General features: G+C 38.1%; 1 protein-coding gene and 1 non-coding gene across 6 annotated transcripts in view; one reads left to right on the top strand and one right to left on the bottom strand.

Moving 5' to 3' along the window:
- The window catches only part of GNE (glucosamine (UDP-N-acetyl)-2-epimerase/N-acetylmannosamine kinase), a 61,515-nt gene that overhangs the window by 16,805 nt on the left and 26,682 nt on the right, over positions 1 to 18,028 (top strand). For 4 of the 5 annotated variants that reach the window (XR_010382719.1, XR_010382718.1, XM_031450023.2 and 1 more), the window contains 4 exons: positions 101 to 306; positions 9,049 to 9,500; positions 13,057 to 13,209; positions 15,303 to 15,515. Coding sequence is in view for 3 of the 5 variants with exons in the window: in XM_031450023.2 (XP_031305883.1) it covers positions 143 to 306; positions 9,049 to 9,500; positions 13,057 to 13,209; positions 15,303 to 15,515 (982 nt within the window). In the remaining 2 variants the exon portion in view is untranslated. The remainder of the gene's footprint in view (positions 1 to 100; positions 307 to 9,048; positions 9,501 to 13,056; positions 13,210 to 15,302; positions 15,516 to 18,028) is intronic. The other variant, XM_031450026.2, reaches the window with a different exon arrangement.
- Positions 3,702 to 3,807, bottom strand: LOC116152809 (U6 spliceosomal RNA). Its single transcript, XR_004136515.1, has one exon. It is a non-coding gene; the product is annotated as a U6 spliceosomal RNA (small nuclear RNA).

Below are 18,028 nucleotides of genomic sequence, written 5' to 3'. Positions count from 1 at the left end.
TCACTATACTAAATGGTGATTAAGAACTTAACAACTGTAAAATTTTATATCTAGGACCTATCGTTCAGATTATAAATAATTTTTATTTTTGCAACTCCAGGAACTCTATTTTAAGAACCTCACAAAAAAGAAAAAGCAAATCATGGAGAAGAAAGAGAATAACCGAAAGCTTCGGGTTTGTGTTGCTACTTGCAACCGTGCTGATTATTCTAAACTTGCCCCGATCATGTTTGGCATTAAAATGGAACCTGAGTTCTTTGAACTTGATGTGGTGGTACTTGGCTCTCACCTGATAGATGACTATGGGTAAGATGAAAGTATTTTCTTATGATATTCTTCATTGGAACATGGTGTACTGGAGAGAACTTGGATCTTGGAGCTGTGTGGACCCAGCTTCAAATCCCAGTTCTGTCACTTAATTTTCATGTGGCCTTGGAGAAGTTGCCTAGCATCTCTGAGCCTCAGGTTCCCCAGTTATAAAATGGATTGAAAATTTGTGTTGTAGATTATTGTGAAGAATGGACATAGTGATATAAAGTTTATGTCTATATAGTGATGCTGCTTAATATATGCTTGATAAATTATAGCTATCTTTATTCTTACTATTATTTGCTATTACATTCAGAAATGCCATTTATAAATACATATTGTGTGACTATAATATGATTCTAGGTAATCTGTTTTGTGAGTTGTAATGGTAATTCTACATTAAAACTGCATATAAGGGAGTAGATATGGAACAAGATTTTAAAAATCTAATTGATCTACAAGATAAAGTAGAAATTATATTACCACTACCGTTGACACTTATTTTGGTGACTTTAGGTTTGTTATCGATCACAGTCTAAATATGAAAAATGAAAGTTGGGAAATCTTTGAAGAGGCAGAATGTATAAACGAAAGATGAACATTCATTTTGCTGTGTGCAATATATAAAGTGGCATTTAGTGCACCCTTGTGGCATGAAAACATTAATGCAGCCTCCAAAGATGATCAAAAATATAGTGTTAAATATGAAAGAAGCTTGTGTTAAAATAAAATTGTCTTTTTTAGGCTTTTTTTTTTTTTAACTAAGATAGTAACAGTGGCAAAAACAAACAAAAACTTGCCTCCAAAAGCCGATTTAGCAATTTGCTCTAAGAAAATACTTAAAAGAGAAGAACTTATGGATTGCCCAAAAGGTCATAGATTTTCAAAATGTGAATGAATGCTGGCTAACAAAACCCACTTGGGTTTTCCTACATTATTGGACAAAGATAGGACAAAGTTGAAGAGAAAGTTGAGCTAGATCCCGAGATGAAAGGCTAAGTGGGTGCTTTCACTCCTATGAGAAGAGGTTGAGACAGGCTCTCAAGGAGATAGCGGTAGGTTTCTTATCTGCCTACCGCAGTAATTACGGGGGAGAGGTAGTATTTGTCAGGTGAGACTGTTAAATAGGAAATTTGACTAGTACTTAACGGAAATGGAAGTTTATAGTGCATTCTAGCATAGGAAATTGGTTGCTTCTGGGGAAAGAAACTGGATGACGGGGAAACAAGTGAGAAGTAGCCTTTTCACCATACAGCCTTTTGTGTCTTGAATTTTAAACCACATGAATGTATTTATTTTAAGAAGATATTAAACCAACAGAAAAAATAAGCTACTTTTTTACTTCAGTTACTTGGGTATTTTTTTTTTAATTTTTATACTCTTATAAATTGGGCAAAAAAGGACATCAAATAAATAACATAGACTACTTAAAAATTCATTTGGTCATTTAGTTATTCAACACACTTTTTAAAAGAGACTAAGAATGTTTCTAAACATTCTCCAGCGCACATGTCAGCTCCCACAACAAAGTTCTTTCTGGCCTAAAATGCCAAGGTGCCGACATTGAGAGACCCTGCTCTGTGGTATTCCTCTGACAAACACGTGGGAAAAATGATTAGAACAGTGCTGTATTTTGGACTGGACAGTTGTGTTACTAGCTAAGCGACTTGCTCCCCTATTAACAGTAATCTCAAATAGATGGGGTTCAAATTCACACTTAGCTCACTGCACATCACTTCACGACTACATAACTCGGCACTTCAGGAGCGCTTGAGAATTTTAAAGTCATGCATGCCAAAAATCTGTCCTTTGTGTGTGTGTGTAACCTCCTTTTGCTCTCTCTCTCACACACACACAATATTTAACACAGAGTGCACCGCACTGTATACTCAACTGGTGCTCATTACATTGTGAAGACTGGTTCCCATACCAACCAGTTGCTCAGATAGAGAGGGTTAAAATGACTGTCTTGGAGTCAGAGGGGTTAATATCCTAATGTCTAAAGGAAGCTCTGGATAAGAAGTTAAAATAAATTCAGTCTTAGAATAACTGACTGTCAAACATGCTGATTAATAATGGAGGTGACAGTCTTGCTGGAAGAGATAATTTTCAAGTCTAGTTGACTCTAACAGAATAAGTATCTCAGCATAATTGTGCATAACTTTTGTATCTCAAGACATCAGATGGTTGATACTCTTTATACAACTGTCTGAGTGGTAGAGGGGTTATCACCAATGTGAAAGCTGAGGAGAAAACTTAAACCCCTGAAGGATCAGATTCCCTCTGCTGATGGGAAGGTGAAGTTTGAGAACTGCTGGTGATGTTTCTTTACACTTTTAATATGTGGCAGCACAAAGAAAAGAGGTAATCAGAAAACAAAAACTGGTAGGTCATTCAGTTGATTTTCATCTAAGAAAGATGCTTCCAAATTAGAGACAAGGTTATTTGAAGGGGGAATGGTCCTGTCAGTAAAGATTAATGAGAAAGTTGGTTGTGGTGGTATGGGTACTGTGGGGACCCTACTGCTGTGAAGAGGTTCAGTTTGAGGACTTTAGACTTGATCCAGTGCATTTGTTTTATTTCATTTAGAGAGTATATTGATGACCTAGTTTTGTTACAGTCCCATAGTTTTTGAAAATGTTCAAGTTTGGCAGCAGTTCAAACCAAATACTTAAAACTTGTTTGTTTAATACAGAATTTAGAAGTAAAGTCAGTATTTTGGTTTAACTCAGGCTTCAGCAAATTCTTCAAGTATATTTGGTGTTATGGGACATAATGTTTTATATTTTGAGATACTATTTCAAGGGGATTCTGATTCTGGTTCCTGAAAGATGCACATGGTCAGGTATGAACATTATGTAGGTGGGACAGTCTCAGAATTAAAGCGATGGTGCATGAGCTGTTCATCACAGATAGAGCTCCAGAAATCCAGGTCCTTCAGCTAACCTGTCATTGCTCAGAACCAAAATGCATATTTAATCACATTCTGCCCTCCATTAAAAGAAAAAGTATGGCTTTGAATTCAGGGAGTGAAATTATTTTGTGGCCTTGGGATACAAAACTAATCAGTTAACATAAAACACGAAGCAGTCCAAAATTCAAGCTCAGCTAAGTTAATTCCTGATAGAATTTATATCCTGAAAATAGTATTTTGGCCTTCTTGAAATGTTATTACTGTGAAGGGACTTTTGTTGTTGTTGTTTTTTAAATTTTTATTGAAGTATAGTCAGTTTACAATGTTGTGTTCAATTTCTGGTATATAGCATAATGATTCAGTTATACATAAATATATATATATTCCTTTTCATATTCTTTTCATTATAGGCTATTACAAGATATTGAATATAATTCCCTGTGTACAGTAGGCCGTTGTTTATCTATTTTATATGTAGAAAAATATGGACCACTTCACGAATTTGTGTCATCCTTGCACAGGGGCCATGCTAATCTTCTCTGCATCATTCTAATTTTAGTTTATGTGCTGCCAAAGCTGAGCATGACTTTTCTTTCTAATTAAAGTTATGTAACTCAGCTTGGCTACATGTGCAAAGAATCTCTGCAAATTCAGCACATATTTATTAAGCATCTGGAATATATCAAGTGGCAAATAAGAGAGAAAGTCCCTGCTTTCATAGAACTCAGACGCTGGTGGGGGAGACAAATGATAAGCAGATAAGTAATAAAAATAAAAGATAATTTTAAAAGGAAATAAAATAATAAAGGAAAACTTTTAGTTAGAAGTAAATTTATGGTCTTATTTACTTTCTATATGAGGGGGGAAAATAAGGAGTAACTGAACTAAATATTCAACTCAAGAAGTTATAAAATACTTTTTAAGGAAAAGAAGCCCAGGCTTTAGTAATGACAGAGCAGCTTGTATCTGACTAACTCTCCTGCAGCTAACCCTTATAAATTGTGGACACAATATTTTAAAAAGTTAAAGGCACTGGAGAGTGACCAATAGCAAAAACTGGAGGGGATTTGATCCTCGAGAAAAAGAGGTGAGATCTGTGTTTAAATGGCTTTTCCTGGCAGTGTTCCCCAGTCCGCACGGTGTCAGTTGGCTAGAACTGAAGCAGAAAGCCACGGTTGTTTAGGGTGAAGTGGAACTTGGGCTGTACAGTATCTGGAAATTGAGGGGAGAAATTGAGAAGGAGCCCAGAGAAGCCCCAGAGCACCCCAGAATCTGGATATAAACTCTTCTCAAATTCTTGTTTGACCACTGAGCTGCACAGGCATGGGGGGTGGTGGGGGGTACTCCAGGAAGCCTAGGAGAAAATAACAGCTGGAGGCTGGTGAAGCTGAGAAGGTTAACTGCTGACCACCTCAGGGTGGAGTTTGGAGCATGAGTCCTACCACGTTAGAGGGGCTTAGTCACATGTTCTCCGGCTTTTTGTTGAAACCCGAATGGCCGTACCTTAGGAGTAAAACCTACATTCCACTTGCTCTTTAAGAGCAAAGCTGAAACAGATTCACCCTAATAAAATGTTAACCTGAGCTTCCATAAAGTGCTCAGATAGTTAATTGCCTGCTTGATCAAAACTCAAAGGACTTAAGATAACAGAATCCAGGGTCTCTATAGTGTTTTATCCACAGTGGTCAGTATATAATCACAAGTTACTAGATATGTGAAGAAACAGGAAAATTTGACCCAATATCAAGAGAAAAAGTAGTCAAGGTCACAGACTCAGAGGTGGCTCAGATGTTGGAATTAGCAGACAGGGACCATCTCCATGAGCGGCTATCTCAACAGAGAAGTGGAAACTGTGAAAAAGAACCAGATGAGTCTAGAACTTATAAGTACCGTATATGCAATAAATTCACTTGATGTGGATGCTGCAGAGAAGAGAGGGTCCGTGAACTTGAAGACAGATCAATAGGAGTTATCCAGGTGAAGAACAGAATGAAAAAAATTAATAAAATTAAGAACAGAGCCAGGGTGGCTCTGGGACAATATTAGAAGCAATCTAATATACATGTAATTTGTGTCTCAGAAGGAGAGGAGGGGAAAAATGAGGCTGAAGAATCTTAGAAGTAATGGACAGAAGTTTCCAAATTTGGTTAAAAAAGAATCAGTGTACAGATCCAGAAAGGTCAACAACCCCCAATAAATAGTTAAATACGAAGAAAACTACATATAGACATAGCATAGTCAGATTGCTGAAAACAAGAGAAAATCTTGAAAGCAACAAGATAAAAATGACATTTCTTACAGGGGAACAATGATGAATGATACTTAACTCACTATCTGAGACAGCAGAGGCCGGAAGACAGTGGAACACCTTTAATGTGCTTAAAGCTAGGGCGAAAAAACCTTGTTAACCTAGAATTTTTTTATCCAATGAAAAATCCTTTAAAAATAAAGTTGAAGTAAGGATATTTTCGGAGAAAAGCTAAGCAAATTACTACCAGCAGATATGCACTACAAAAAATGCTAAGGCAAATTCCTTAAACTGAAGAGACATGATACCTTAAATCTACAGGAAGGAGTGACTAGCAATGGTAAAATATATGGGTGAGTAAAAGGAAGACTGCCTTTTAAAAAAAGACTTTATTTTTTAGGTCTAACAGCAAAATTGAGCAGAAGATACAGAAGCTTCCCATAGACCTTGCTGCCCCTATACATGCTTCGCATCCCCCATTATCAGCACCCCCTACCACACCTCAGTGGTACACTTGGTACAGTTGATGAACCTACACTGACACATCATTACCACCCAAGGTCCATACTTCACATTAGGGTTCAGCTTGGTAGTATAAGTCTTCTGGGTCTGGACAAATGTATAGTGACATGTATCCACCATTATATCATGCAGAGTCATTCACTGCCCCCAAAATCTTCTCCACTACCTTTCATCCCTTCCTCCTCCCACCCCACAGTCCCCTGGCAACTACTGATCTTTTCACCATTTCTGTAGATTTTTGCCTTTTCCAGAATGTCATATAGTTGGAATCATACCGTATGTAGCCTTTTCGAGTTTGCTGCTTTCACTTAGTAATGTGTATTTAAGTTTCCTGCATGTTTTTTCATAGCTTGATAGCACTTCTTTTTCGGGCTGAATAATATTCCACTGTATAGATGCATGATAGTTTACTTATCCATTATCCTTAACTGAAGGATATTTTGGCTGCTTCAAATTTCAGCAGTTGTGAATAAAGCTGCTGTAAATATCCATTTTGTATATTTTTGTGTGACATAAGTTTTTAGCTCATTTGGATAAGTCAAGGGACATGATTGCTGGATTGTATGGTAAGAGCATGTTTAATTTTGCAAGAAACTGCTAAACTGTCTTCCAAAGTGGCTGTATCATTCTGTATTCCCCCAGCAGTGAATGAGAGTTCCTGTTGCTCCACATCCTCACCAGCATTTAGTGTTGTCAGTGTTCTTGGCTTTTGGCCATTTTAGTTGGTGTGTAGTGGTATCTCACTTTAATTTGCATTCGTTGATGACATATGATGTGAAGCATCTTTTCATATGCTTATTTGCCATCCTTATATCATCTTTGGTGGGATGTACGTTAAGGTCTCTAGTCCATTTTTTAATTGGGTTGTTTACTGAGTTTTAAGCTCATGGGTCAAACGAGAAATCCTAAGGGAAATTAGAAAATAGTTTGAACTGAATAATAAATATTACAATATATTAAAATTTGTGGGTGTAGATAAAGCAGTGGTTATAGGGAAATTTATAGGTTCAAATACATTAAAAAAGGAAAAAGATCCATTTCCACTTAAATAAACAGGAAAAAGAGAAAATTAACCCAAAGTAAGTAGAAGGTAGAAACCAGAGTGGAAATCAGTGAAATATAAAAGCAGATTAAACAACAGAGAAAATTAAGAGCCCAAAGTTATTTCTTTGAAATTATTAATAAAATAGACAAAATCCTACAAAGCACAAGAAAAGGAACAGAAATTACCAATTCAAGATGACAAGGAGGATACAACTACAGATCTTACAGCCATTAAAAGAATAAAAGGGGGATATTAGGCCAATAAACTTGACAATCAATTTAGATGAACAAACTCCTTGAACAATGCATACCAAAACTGACAAAAAATAGAAAATCTCAATAGCACTGTATCTTTTAAAGAAATTGGATTCATTATCAAACACTTCCTATAAAAATAATTTCCTACAAAGATGGCCTCACTTTTGAATTCTATCAAACATTTAAGGAAGAAGTAACACCAATCTTACACAAACTCTTTTCAGAAAATAGAGGAGCCGGGGGACTTCCCATATTATAAAGTCAGCATAATCCTGATACCAAAACCTGACAAAGACATTATAGGAAAAGAAAATTCAAATCAGTATCCCTCATGAATATAGACATAAAAAATTTAAACAAAAAAAATTTAGCAAGTCATAGCCAGCAATATAAATAAAAGAAATAATACGTCATGACCAAGTGGGTTTATCTCAGGAATTCAAGGTTGATTTTATGTTTGAAAATCAGTGTGATTCACAGAGTAACAGAATAAAAGAGAAAACCAATACAACCATTTCAACAGATGTTTAAAAAAGCATTTGACAAGATTCAACAGCTAGTTATGGTGAGAACTTTTAGCAAACTTGGAATAGAAAGGAAATTCTTCAGTCTGATAAAGGCCAGCTGTGAAAAACCTGTAGCTAATATAAAATCTACGCTTTCCTCCGAAGATTGGGAACAAGGTAAGGATACGCACTTTCATCACTTCTGCATGTACTGGATGTAACAGCCAGCACACTGAAGCAAGAAACATAAATAAAGGCACAAAGGTTGTCTTTATTTACAGACAATATCATAGCCTTTGTAGGAAAACCCAAAGAAATCTATAAAATGACTGCTAGGGCAGTATAGGTGCCCTACGTTAAGGGTGCTTCATGATCTGAGAAAGTTTAGTGTTAAGTGGATTAAGTAGATTACAGAATTATACTGTGCTGTGTTCTCAACCATGTTAAATTACTATGCATAAAATGGCTAGAAAGAAAAATCAAAATGGTAATACTGGTATTGCTGAGTGGTAGGTTTATGCATGATAATCTTCTGTATTTTCCAATTTTAACAAAATATTATATATTCAGAAAAAAGTCATGTATCTTTTAAAATTTAGTCAGACAGGAGACTTTAAGGCATTGAAAATTTCTGCTGTTATTGAAGCATGAAACAGACCCAAGACTGCATTTCACAGCCAATTTAATGCTATAAAACCTACATTTTCACCCCAGTCAGAATTATGCTGCATTAATGGTGCCATACAAAGAGAATTCAGGAGATAATTTCCATCATTCAGAAATTTATATTGTAGTGACCTGTCAGGGATCCTGGTTTTGTAGTATTTTTTGTATGAGCTTTACTTTTTTTTCCTATTAAGCAGCATATTCCTTTTTACAAGTTTATATATATATTTTAAAAAGCAAAAGTCATGACTACTGTAAAATCTGGTCTCTTTTTTCCTAATAAAAACATCTTTCTCCGCTGTTTCTCCCTCCAGGGAGGCACAGTGAGACCTTCCAGGTGCGGGATGTGTTGATCTGGGTGGTGGCAACAGGGGCATTTGTGTAGAAAAATTAAGCCATCTGTATACTTATGGTCTGTGCTTTTAATTTTTGTAAGTTATACTTAAGTTTACTTATTTTAGCAAGGTAATTTTGTAACGTATTTCTTCCTTCCAGGCTAATGTTAGGTTCTTTTCTCCTGTGTTTTTATAGCCCTGTACTTAAGAACATGCTCTAACATTTTCATTTCTCTCCTGCTCCAGAAACACATATCGCATGATTGAACAAGATGACTTTGACATTAACACCCGGCTACACACGATTGTTAGAGGGGAAGATGAGGCAGCCATGGTGGAGTCAGTAGGCCTCGCCCTTGTGAAGCTACCAGATGTCCTTAATCGCCTAAAGCCTGATATCATGATAGTTCACGGAGACAGATTTGATGCCCTGGCTCTGGCTACCTCTGCTGCCTTGATGAACATTCGAATCCTTCACATCGAAGGTGGGGAAGTCAGTGGGACCATTGATGACTCTATCAGACACGCCATAACGAAACTGGCTCATTATCATGTGTGCTGCACCCGAAGTGCAGAGCAACACCTGATATCCATGTGTGAGGACCACGATCGTATCCTTTTGGCAGGCTGCCCCTCCTATGACAAACTTCTCTCCGCCAAGAACAAAGACTACATGAGCATCATTCGGATGTGGTTAGGTGTGTATCAGACTTCATTCGGTCTACTGGTTGCTTTTGTCAGAAAGTTTGGATGTGTTTCAGTCCTTTTTTAGAAACTGTGTGGATAGAATATTCCATTAGCAGTCAGAAGGCTAAGGCTTTTAGTTCATAGATCTTGCCCAATGGTTTGACTTCATCTCTCTGAGACTCACCTTTTCTGTAAAATAGGTTTAATGATTGAATTTTTTAAATCTATACTATATTTATACAATGGAATGCTTTTAATCTATTAAAGATAATGTTATGGGTGAGTATTTAGTTACAGGGACAGATCCTGACATACCAAAAAGGAAAAAAAAAAAAAAGCAAGCTATAAAAGTATACATATAATATGATGCTATTTTTATAAAAACAATAACATAATGGAAAGGTTGGTAAGTATGTACACTAAGTCATTTACAATATTTACTTCTGGTTAGTTGAATTATGAGTGTTTATTTTTGTTTTCCTTTATTTTTTAGTACAATGGAAAAATCGTTATTTTTAATTTTAATGCCTTTCTTATAGGCTTGTTAGAATACTCAGATAAGATCATGAATGTTGAAAGCAGTGAGCCATAAATACTTATTAATATAAGGGATTATGATTATTATGAAAAAGTAAAAGTCATAGTGGTACCATTAGAGTTTGTTACCTCTAATTAAGCGTTAAGGTCTGAAATCTTCAATGATCACTGATCTAGATTCCTGGAAATTACCTTTTGCTAATAAGAGGCAAAGAAAATAGGTTTACAAACAGGATGTCAGTTGATTACTTTATAGTGAGTACTATCAAGAGGACAAATCAGGACTAATCATCTGTTTAGGTATTTAGGACTCTCCTTTGTGAAGAGGTCGATCTGTTGAATAATGAAGTTAATGAATAGTAAATTGATTTAGTGACCATGTAATCAAAGTGACTGTATATATTTTAAATCCGGAACACATTAGACAGGAAAGAAATTGGGCTTTTCTATTGTGTAAGTTAATTCGTTCTATATATTTCGTATCCTCGGGCACATTCGTAACTGTCAGGGAACTTGTCAAGACAGTGCTGGTGGAACAGTCTTCTGCCTCTGCAGTCTCCCCTTCTTTTGTGCTTCTAAGTAAACAGCCCTGCATTCTGTTCTGATTATACTCTTAGCTCTGTATGTCTTCTGAGAAACTTTGTATTTCTGAAAAACTTGCAATGAATAGAAAATAACCCTTATAAAGCAGAATGCAGCAAAGCTGTACTTGTAGGGCTTAAGGTTCTAGCTGGAATCATTTAAGCAGTTTCTTTGTGAAAAGAATAATGACAGAATAGCAAAAACTCAAAAAAATTTTTTAAACCAGTGGATGGGAAAAAAAAGACATTGAGCCAAAGTCTAGCTGTACCTTTTGTGCAGAGCCCTGCCTGCAATTTCTGATGTTATGCCTCTGCTTAAAGGGAAAATCGCATTGGGTAAGCCACTAAGAACATTCAGCTTTATCCAGAACATTAATAAATAACAATCCTAATAAAAATATTGGCAAAGTTCAAAGGACATGTTATATTCCTAATCATGAGAGAAATACTTTACGACACAGAACCAGATGATGGTAGGGTAATGAAAAGGGCTGTGTGGAAGGGCTGAAGCTGCTGACTTGTGGAGACAAAGGCAGACAATGTCAGAAGTTGTACATTGAGGAACAGGTGCAGGCTTTGCACGCAATGTTTTGTTGCCAGGGATGGATGACTCTAGCTTCATCATCCTGTTTTCTTTTTCACTGTCCTTTAAAAAAAAAAAAAAGATGCCCAGTTTTTGCTCTTTTGCTGTCCTTTTTAAGTGAAGAAACTGCTTAAATGGCTCCACATAGAGCTGTAAGTTACAAAGTGCAGTCCTGCTGCATCCTGCATTATAGGGTTATTTTCTGTGTACTACAAACGGTTCTTAATCACAATTAAAGTAGGGGATAAATGACATGTGGAAAGCTGTCATGGGGCACACTGCTGGAGTTTTTCTTCCTCTTCTTCCACTTGCCCCTTAGCAGTAATATGACTGTATTGTATAGAATAATCCTCTACATAGAACCACAGAGGCTCCATAAATCCTCATTCAAAGAACTGCCACCAAAAAGGAAAGGCACACAGATCAGAGACTTGCCCTGTAAGTGTTCTCAAGACAGAGCACATGGGCACGCTGAACCCGGAGAGAGAGCTGGGGTGAGGGGCCTGGTGACAAGTACTGCATTTCTTTGCAGCTTGTTGTGTGCATTTGCCTTAGGGGCAGTTTTATAATCAGCCACAGGGAGTCATGTATGAATAAATCAGCTGCTACATTAAAGACTGATATTATTCCTCTATTTACCAGGCACAGATGAGATAATTCATGTTGTAGAAATACACATTAGAGAAGGACCAACTTGTGCCTGTGGCTGGGTTGCAGCACATACATAATATTTTCATGTCCTTTGCAGCAGACACCTCTTTTATTGCTGTTCTTCTCCCCAAGTTTTTAATTCTCTCTGAGATAGTTTCTTTCTAATGGCCCCAATCTGTATCTAGTAGATTACCTGAGTTTGTGATGATCACATCTTTCTAGACTTCTGTTTCTGATAGATTCTTTTAAGCTTTTGAGTCTTTTTTCCCTACTTTGTACAAAAATTTAATAATTATATGCCCACCCCACCCCCATTTAGAACATGATATGGAACCAATAATTTTTTAAAATAAAAATTTGGAGGCTGTAGTCTTTTATATCTAATACTTCTGAAGATTCTTAGTAAAAACTTACCATTAAATCATAAAAGATAACTGCTGCTAGTTGAATTTGGATCAATGATAAACTTACTGTTTATGATAAAGTTGATCATTAATATTAATACCACAAAGAAATGTATTCTTTCATTAAAAATAAGCGAGTAGAGCTCATTTTCAGTTTTATGGGATAATCTAGGCCCTGTTTCAAAGTGTTTTTGTGTTATTTGGCATAGCAGTATCCATCCAAATCTTTTACACTTATACATTTTTGCTGTGGAACTGTCCTTTGGATCCCCAGCCTGGGGATGAGTGAAGCCTTTCTAGTCCTGTGAACAGAGTAAGAAACACTGGCCGTTTGTTGAATCTGGTGGGTAACGGTATGGGGAAGCTTCTGTGCATTATATGAAATGTATTTAATGCTCATTCAATCTCTAAATGCCCTGATTTGCAACATATTATTACTCATTAACATTTCTGATAATTCATTAGAAACACTAGTTAAAAATTGGAAAGATTCACATTTTTCTAATGCTTTGAAATATTTTGGATTTTAAAACAATGAAGTCTAGTGCCTGCTATTTAAAGTTACATATTTTGTCTGTGATAGCAAAAACCTTTGTAAAGTATTAAGTTTGCTGAAAAATCCTTGGATTTGTTGCTGTAAGTTCTTATCATTTGATCCTAATTTGGATGCCCTGCCTAGAATGTGACAAAATTTTTTTTCCTTATAATTTTTAAAAGCAGAGACTTTGGGGTCTTGCTTTTTAGAATTTGCATCTTCCTCTTTTAAGATTCTTAACTAACGAAGCACTGTGGTTTGATTTTCTTTTCACAGGTGATGATGTAAAATCTAAAGATTACATTGTTGCACTACAGCACCCTGTGACCACTGACATTAAGCATTCCATTAAAATGTTTGAATTAACATTGGATGCACTTATCTCATTTAACAAGCGGACCCTAGTTCTGTTTCCAAATATTGATGCAGGTAATTGAACTTGGAAAGTAAAGTATACCACCTGCTTCCCAGTTTCATGTTCCTATTTTGTCTTCTTTTGACTGCCCTTCCTTTCTTCCTCGTCTTATCACTGAAGGCCATTCTATTCCAAAATACAATGAAGTTCAATTTTCAAAGGATCACCAGTTTTGCAGTAGATTGAAGAGTTCATGATATTATTGTCAAGTCTAGTAGAAACCTAGTAGGAAAGAAAGAAATATTTTAAAAAATCTCTTATCTCCATGCTAGTTTCATGTTTAGTCTCCTCCCTCCCAATTTCCATCCACGAGAAAATGCAGTGGCCAAGAGATACAAACCATAGAAGTTGAAAGAGTGTCTCTAGGAAAGTAATGATCCCACTGACCACAGTAAAATAGCCATTATTGTTACTTCTTGTTGTCTTATATATGTTAGCTATGCCTTAACTTAATCTTGAGCTTCAGCAGTTTAGATCTGGTTCCCAACCAGTTGATCCTTAACCGTAACCTGACTGATCACCTTACTAGTAGGTGGAACTGTAATCTTTGGGGCTGGTGAGACCATAGGCAGGTTAATGGGGGGGATACGAGATACAAATGAGAGATGCTGGAGCAGGGCCTGCCACTGAGGGGTTTTCAAATACTTGTTGTTATTAGCTGACTCCACTCATTGCTGAGCTCTGAGGCGTTTTTTGGTAAAGGAGGCAGGACCCCTTCTCTGCAATGCCAAGATGTCACCATCTTACTCTGAAAGAATCCTTCTCTTAGTGTGTCTTGAATCATATTTTCTGTTACGGGAAACAAAGTAGGATGTTAGTGGAAAAAAATTTAAGAACCACTCAACCCAGATTTCATCCAGCTAATGTATCAGTATTTCAGAAACCTTAATATTCTTTTCTAATCCTTTAAACTGTATAAATATTTATAATGTAAGTATATCTCTTGTTCATTATTCACTGTCAGTGTCATTCTGTTTGTATTATACTTTCCTTATTGTATATAAGTTATAATTAGAGATATTTTACCCCTGTGGAAGTAAAGGGTCCCAGGAATGCCTAAATCGTATCTGTCACTCACCTCTCCCTTTCACAGGGCTTTCAATAAAATATATACAAGGAACAATAGGGAAATAGGAGTCAAGGCATCACTTTCTCAGTATCTGACTTAGTACTCAGCTCCCTAATGTAGGATTCCCTGGAAAACAGGTTTAGTGCCTGTGATTTAGACATAAGGCCAAAGAGAAGCCTTCAGCTGAGCTCAAATCTGAGTCTTGGAATAGTAGCACCTTCTGGTGTGCCACACACTGTAGTGATCACAGGTGATGACTGGTGCGTTCTGGCAGGAGAGAAGTGGCCAGACCTGCTCTAAGGAGTTGGACCCTCAGTCTGTTACCTACCTGGCCACAGAGAGAAAGTTAAAAAGACAGAGAACACCTACACGCACAGCCTCTGTTAAATCCGTGGCTCCTGCCACTGGTGAACATGGTGTGGCTGCTGTCCTGCCTTCTAACCAATCAGATTAGCCGTGTTCCCTCCCTTGGGAGACAGCAGCCAGGAAGGGGTGAGTAGAGAGGCGTTAATAAATATTGCTCCCCCTCATACATCTGTAACTTTTTAAAAAATCATGCATTTAAAATAAAATATCAGCCACAGTATCAGAACCTATCTGTATTTCCTTGGAGCTTAATCCACTTACGTGGGCCTGCTTGCTGTCTCATTGTTCATGTAAATGTGCGTGTGAGGCCCCCTGATCAGCTTGGTGTGTGGAGTGCTGAGGCCTTTCCATTGAGGAGCTCTTGGCTTAAGGGATGGAGACTTTTGAGCCTCTTAATTGTTCTTTAAAGTAAAGGCTTTGCCTAGGGCATTAGTATTTGCTTTGTGGATGCTGTCTGAAGAGACCTCACTGCTGCTGTTTCAAGTTCAAGCAGAGGGCTGACCAGTCATTTTAGATATTCATCATTCATGAAAAGACTAGTAATTAAAATGATTATTTCCCTAATAACTTATGAGTTTTATAGAGGAGATTTCTCTAAGTGGGGCCTATACTTGCCAATGAAGATTGTCAGCTCAGAAACCATTTAACAATTGTTGCTTTTCATTTTCACAGGGAGCAAAGAGATGGTTCGAGTGATGAGGAAGAAGGGCATCGAGCATCATCCCAATTTTCGTGCAGTTAAACATGTTCCGTTTGACCAGTTTATACAGCTGGTCGCCCACGCTGGTTGTATGATTGGGAACAGCAGCTGTGGGGTACGAGAGGTTGGTGCTTTTGGAACACCTGTGATCAACCTAGGGACACGTCAGATTGGAAGAGAAACAGGTATTTACCTTTGCTTATATTTCAACTGACTAGGCTTAACACCTGTGTATGAGCTATTATCAGGTATGCATGGATCAGTGCCGGCATACGATTTTATCAGTGAGTGAGTGAGGTTAATGATCAGTTGTAGCCTGAAGTCTACAAATAGCACACGGTGATTACCGAGTTTTTTTAGGGCTCTTACATTTTTGTCTTTGTTTTACCAGAGCTAAAAGTTCCTTAGTTAATTATGGCCTTTGATGGCTGTGTTTAAGAGAGAATGTGGTTGTGTGTGTTGCAGCTGTGTAAATGCTAGTGTTCATTTTTCTGGGCCCAGTAGAGACCCTGTAGTCAGTACTTTGGAGCATGGCAAATCCAAATAAGAGGCCCCTAAATAACTAAAGTATAAGTAGGATGTCATTAATGAATTTGCTGAACTGAGAGAGATCTCATTATTAACATTAGTTCAAGTTCTTATGCTATTTACATGCAAATATATTTCTGTAGCTACTGGGAAAATGTAGTTACTGGAAAAAGAACTGGAATGGCATCCAAGAGATTAGTTCCAGCTCTGCTCTTTCTCCTGATTCGCACAATTGCCACCCTAACTTTCTGTTATCTTTCAACCTTCTTTCCCAACATATTACTTTGTTCCCTACTTCACAGAAAATAGAAGCCATTAGATGAAAATTCTTTCGGTTTAATTAATGCATTCATTAAGAAAATATTTAATAAGTACCTGCGAGGTGCTGGGCACTGGGATTCAGACTAAACTAAACTGGACTAAGAAGGGCTGAGCTCTCATGTAACTTCCATTCTAGTGTCTGGGAAGAGATGAGATGGTAGACACACACACACACACACACACACACACAAAGAAAAGAAGAGTCTATGATTTCTGTGTGCTGTGCGGGTTACAACACAAGGTAGGGTAAGGGTTACAACACAAGGTAGGGTAATGCTGGACTGGATGAGGGAAGGCCTCAGGTAGGAGATGATGCGTAAGCTCAGATCTGCACGACGGGGAGTCAGCTATGTGAGGGTCAGGGAAAAGCAGAGGGAAAAAGCCAGTGTGAAGACCCTGAGACAGGAACAAGCCTGATGTGTCTGAGAAACAAGAAGGGCCCGTGTAGCTGGAGAGGAAGAGTGGTACAGGATGATGAGAGAGGAGGAGGAGGACCTTTGTAAACCAGGGCAAACAATCTGGGATTTTTTCTAAGTATGATGGGAAGCCATTTTAAGAGAGGATAGCACAGTATGACTTGAATTTAGAAAGATCACTCTGGCCGCCCCGTGGAGAGAGGAGTGTGGTGGGGCAGGAGTGAAAGCAGGGAGACCAGTTAGGAGGCGTTCTTTCAGTTCATGTGAGGGATGACAGTGGCTGAGACTACACTGTAGTGTTAGAGATGGAGGAAAGTTAGATTTGGGGTTTGTTACAGCACTTGCTGTGCTTAGATGTGAGTGGTGCGGGGAAGAAGGGAATCAGCAATAACTTAGATTTTGGGGTTGAGCAGCGGGGATGTGCTTTCCTGGTACGTTGGCTTCTGAGGAAGGAACAGTTTGGGAGGGGGCAGAATTAAGAGTCCTGTCATGGCCATGTTAAGTTTGAGATTATGGCAGATAAGCAGCTAAGATCCAAATCTGAAATGATTGGCATATAGATGGTGTTTAGTTAGGATATCAGTTCAGCTGCTGTAACAGAGAGACCCAGAATAATAGTGCCTCAAATAAGTTAGATTTTCTTTGTTTCTCGCTGGTGTGGCAGCTCTGCAGTCATCAGAGACAGCCTCCCTCTGTCTTTTATGGTCGCTCCAGCTCTTGCTGTCAAGTCCACATTTTAGCCATTGGGGAAGGAGGAGAGGGGAAGATGTCCTTCCCTTTAAAAGCACAACCTGGAGATCGCAGGCACTTCTTCACACGTCTTCAGAATGTTGTCACATGGCCACGTCTAGCTGCCAGGGAAGCAGGAGAATACATACAGTCTTTAGCTGGGTGATCAGTGCCAGCTAAGAGTTCTGTTATTAGTACAAAAGATACTGAGGATAATGGTGCATTCTGCGAGAAATGGAGCCCAGGACCAACCTCTGGAGCCCTTCTGATGAGGAAGGAGAGGCCAGGAGGGAAGACTGGAAAGGAACTTCAGCAAACCAGGAGTGTGGTGTCATTAAAGCCCAGGAAAGAAAGCGTTTCAAGGAGATGGTGCTGAATGCTGCTGAGAGTTCAGATAAGAAGTGAACAGAGAATTGAACGCTGAATTTGGCACCGAGGTCTCCTTTCAAAGGCAGTGTGTACTTTCTGTCAGTCACCACACTTCCATAAACACATGTCCTCCATCCTCTACACCTGCCTTTACATTGGAGGGGCTGGGGTGGGATCACTCCTGCCGGTCCACTGCTCAGCTCCCTACCTGTGTTCTGAATCCCCTGCCTTCCCAAGGACTGTCAGTCTTCCTTTCTCTTACATGTATGCTTAGCCTCTTCATTTTAACATGCCTAGGCCTCTTTTACCTTAGAAACAAAACAATACAAAACAAC

Source organism: Camelus dromedarius, chromosome 10 (genome assembly GCF_036321535.1).
Source record: "Camelus dromedarius isolate mCamDro1 chromosome 10, mCamDro1.pat, whole genome shotgun sequence".
Taxonomy (NCBI): Eukaryota; Metazoa; Chordata; class Mammalia; order Artiodactyla; family Camelidae; genus Camelus; species Camelus dromedarius.
The sequence above is the reverse complement of the archived record's forward strand: the minus strand, read 5'-3'. Positions and strand labels throughout refer to the sequence as shown.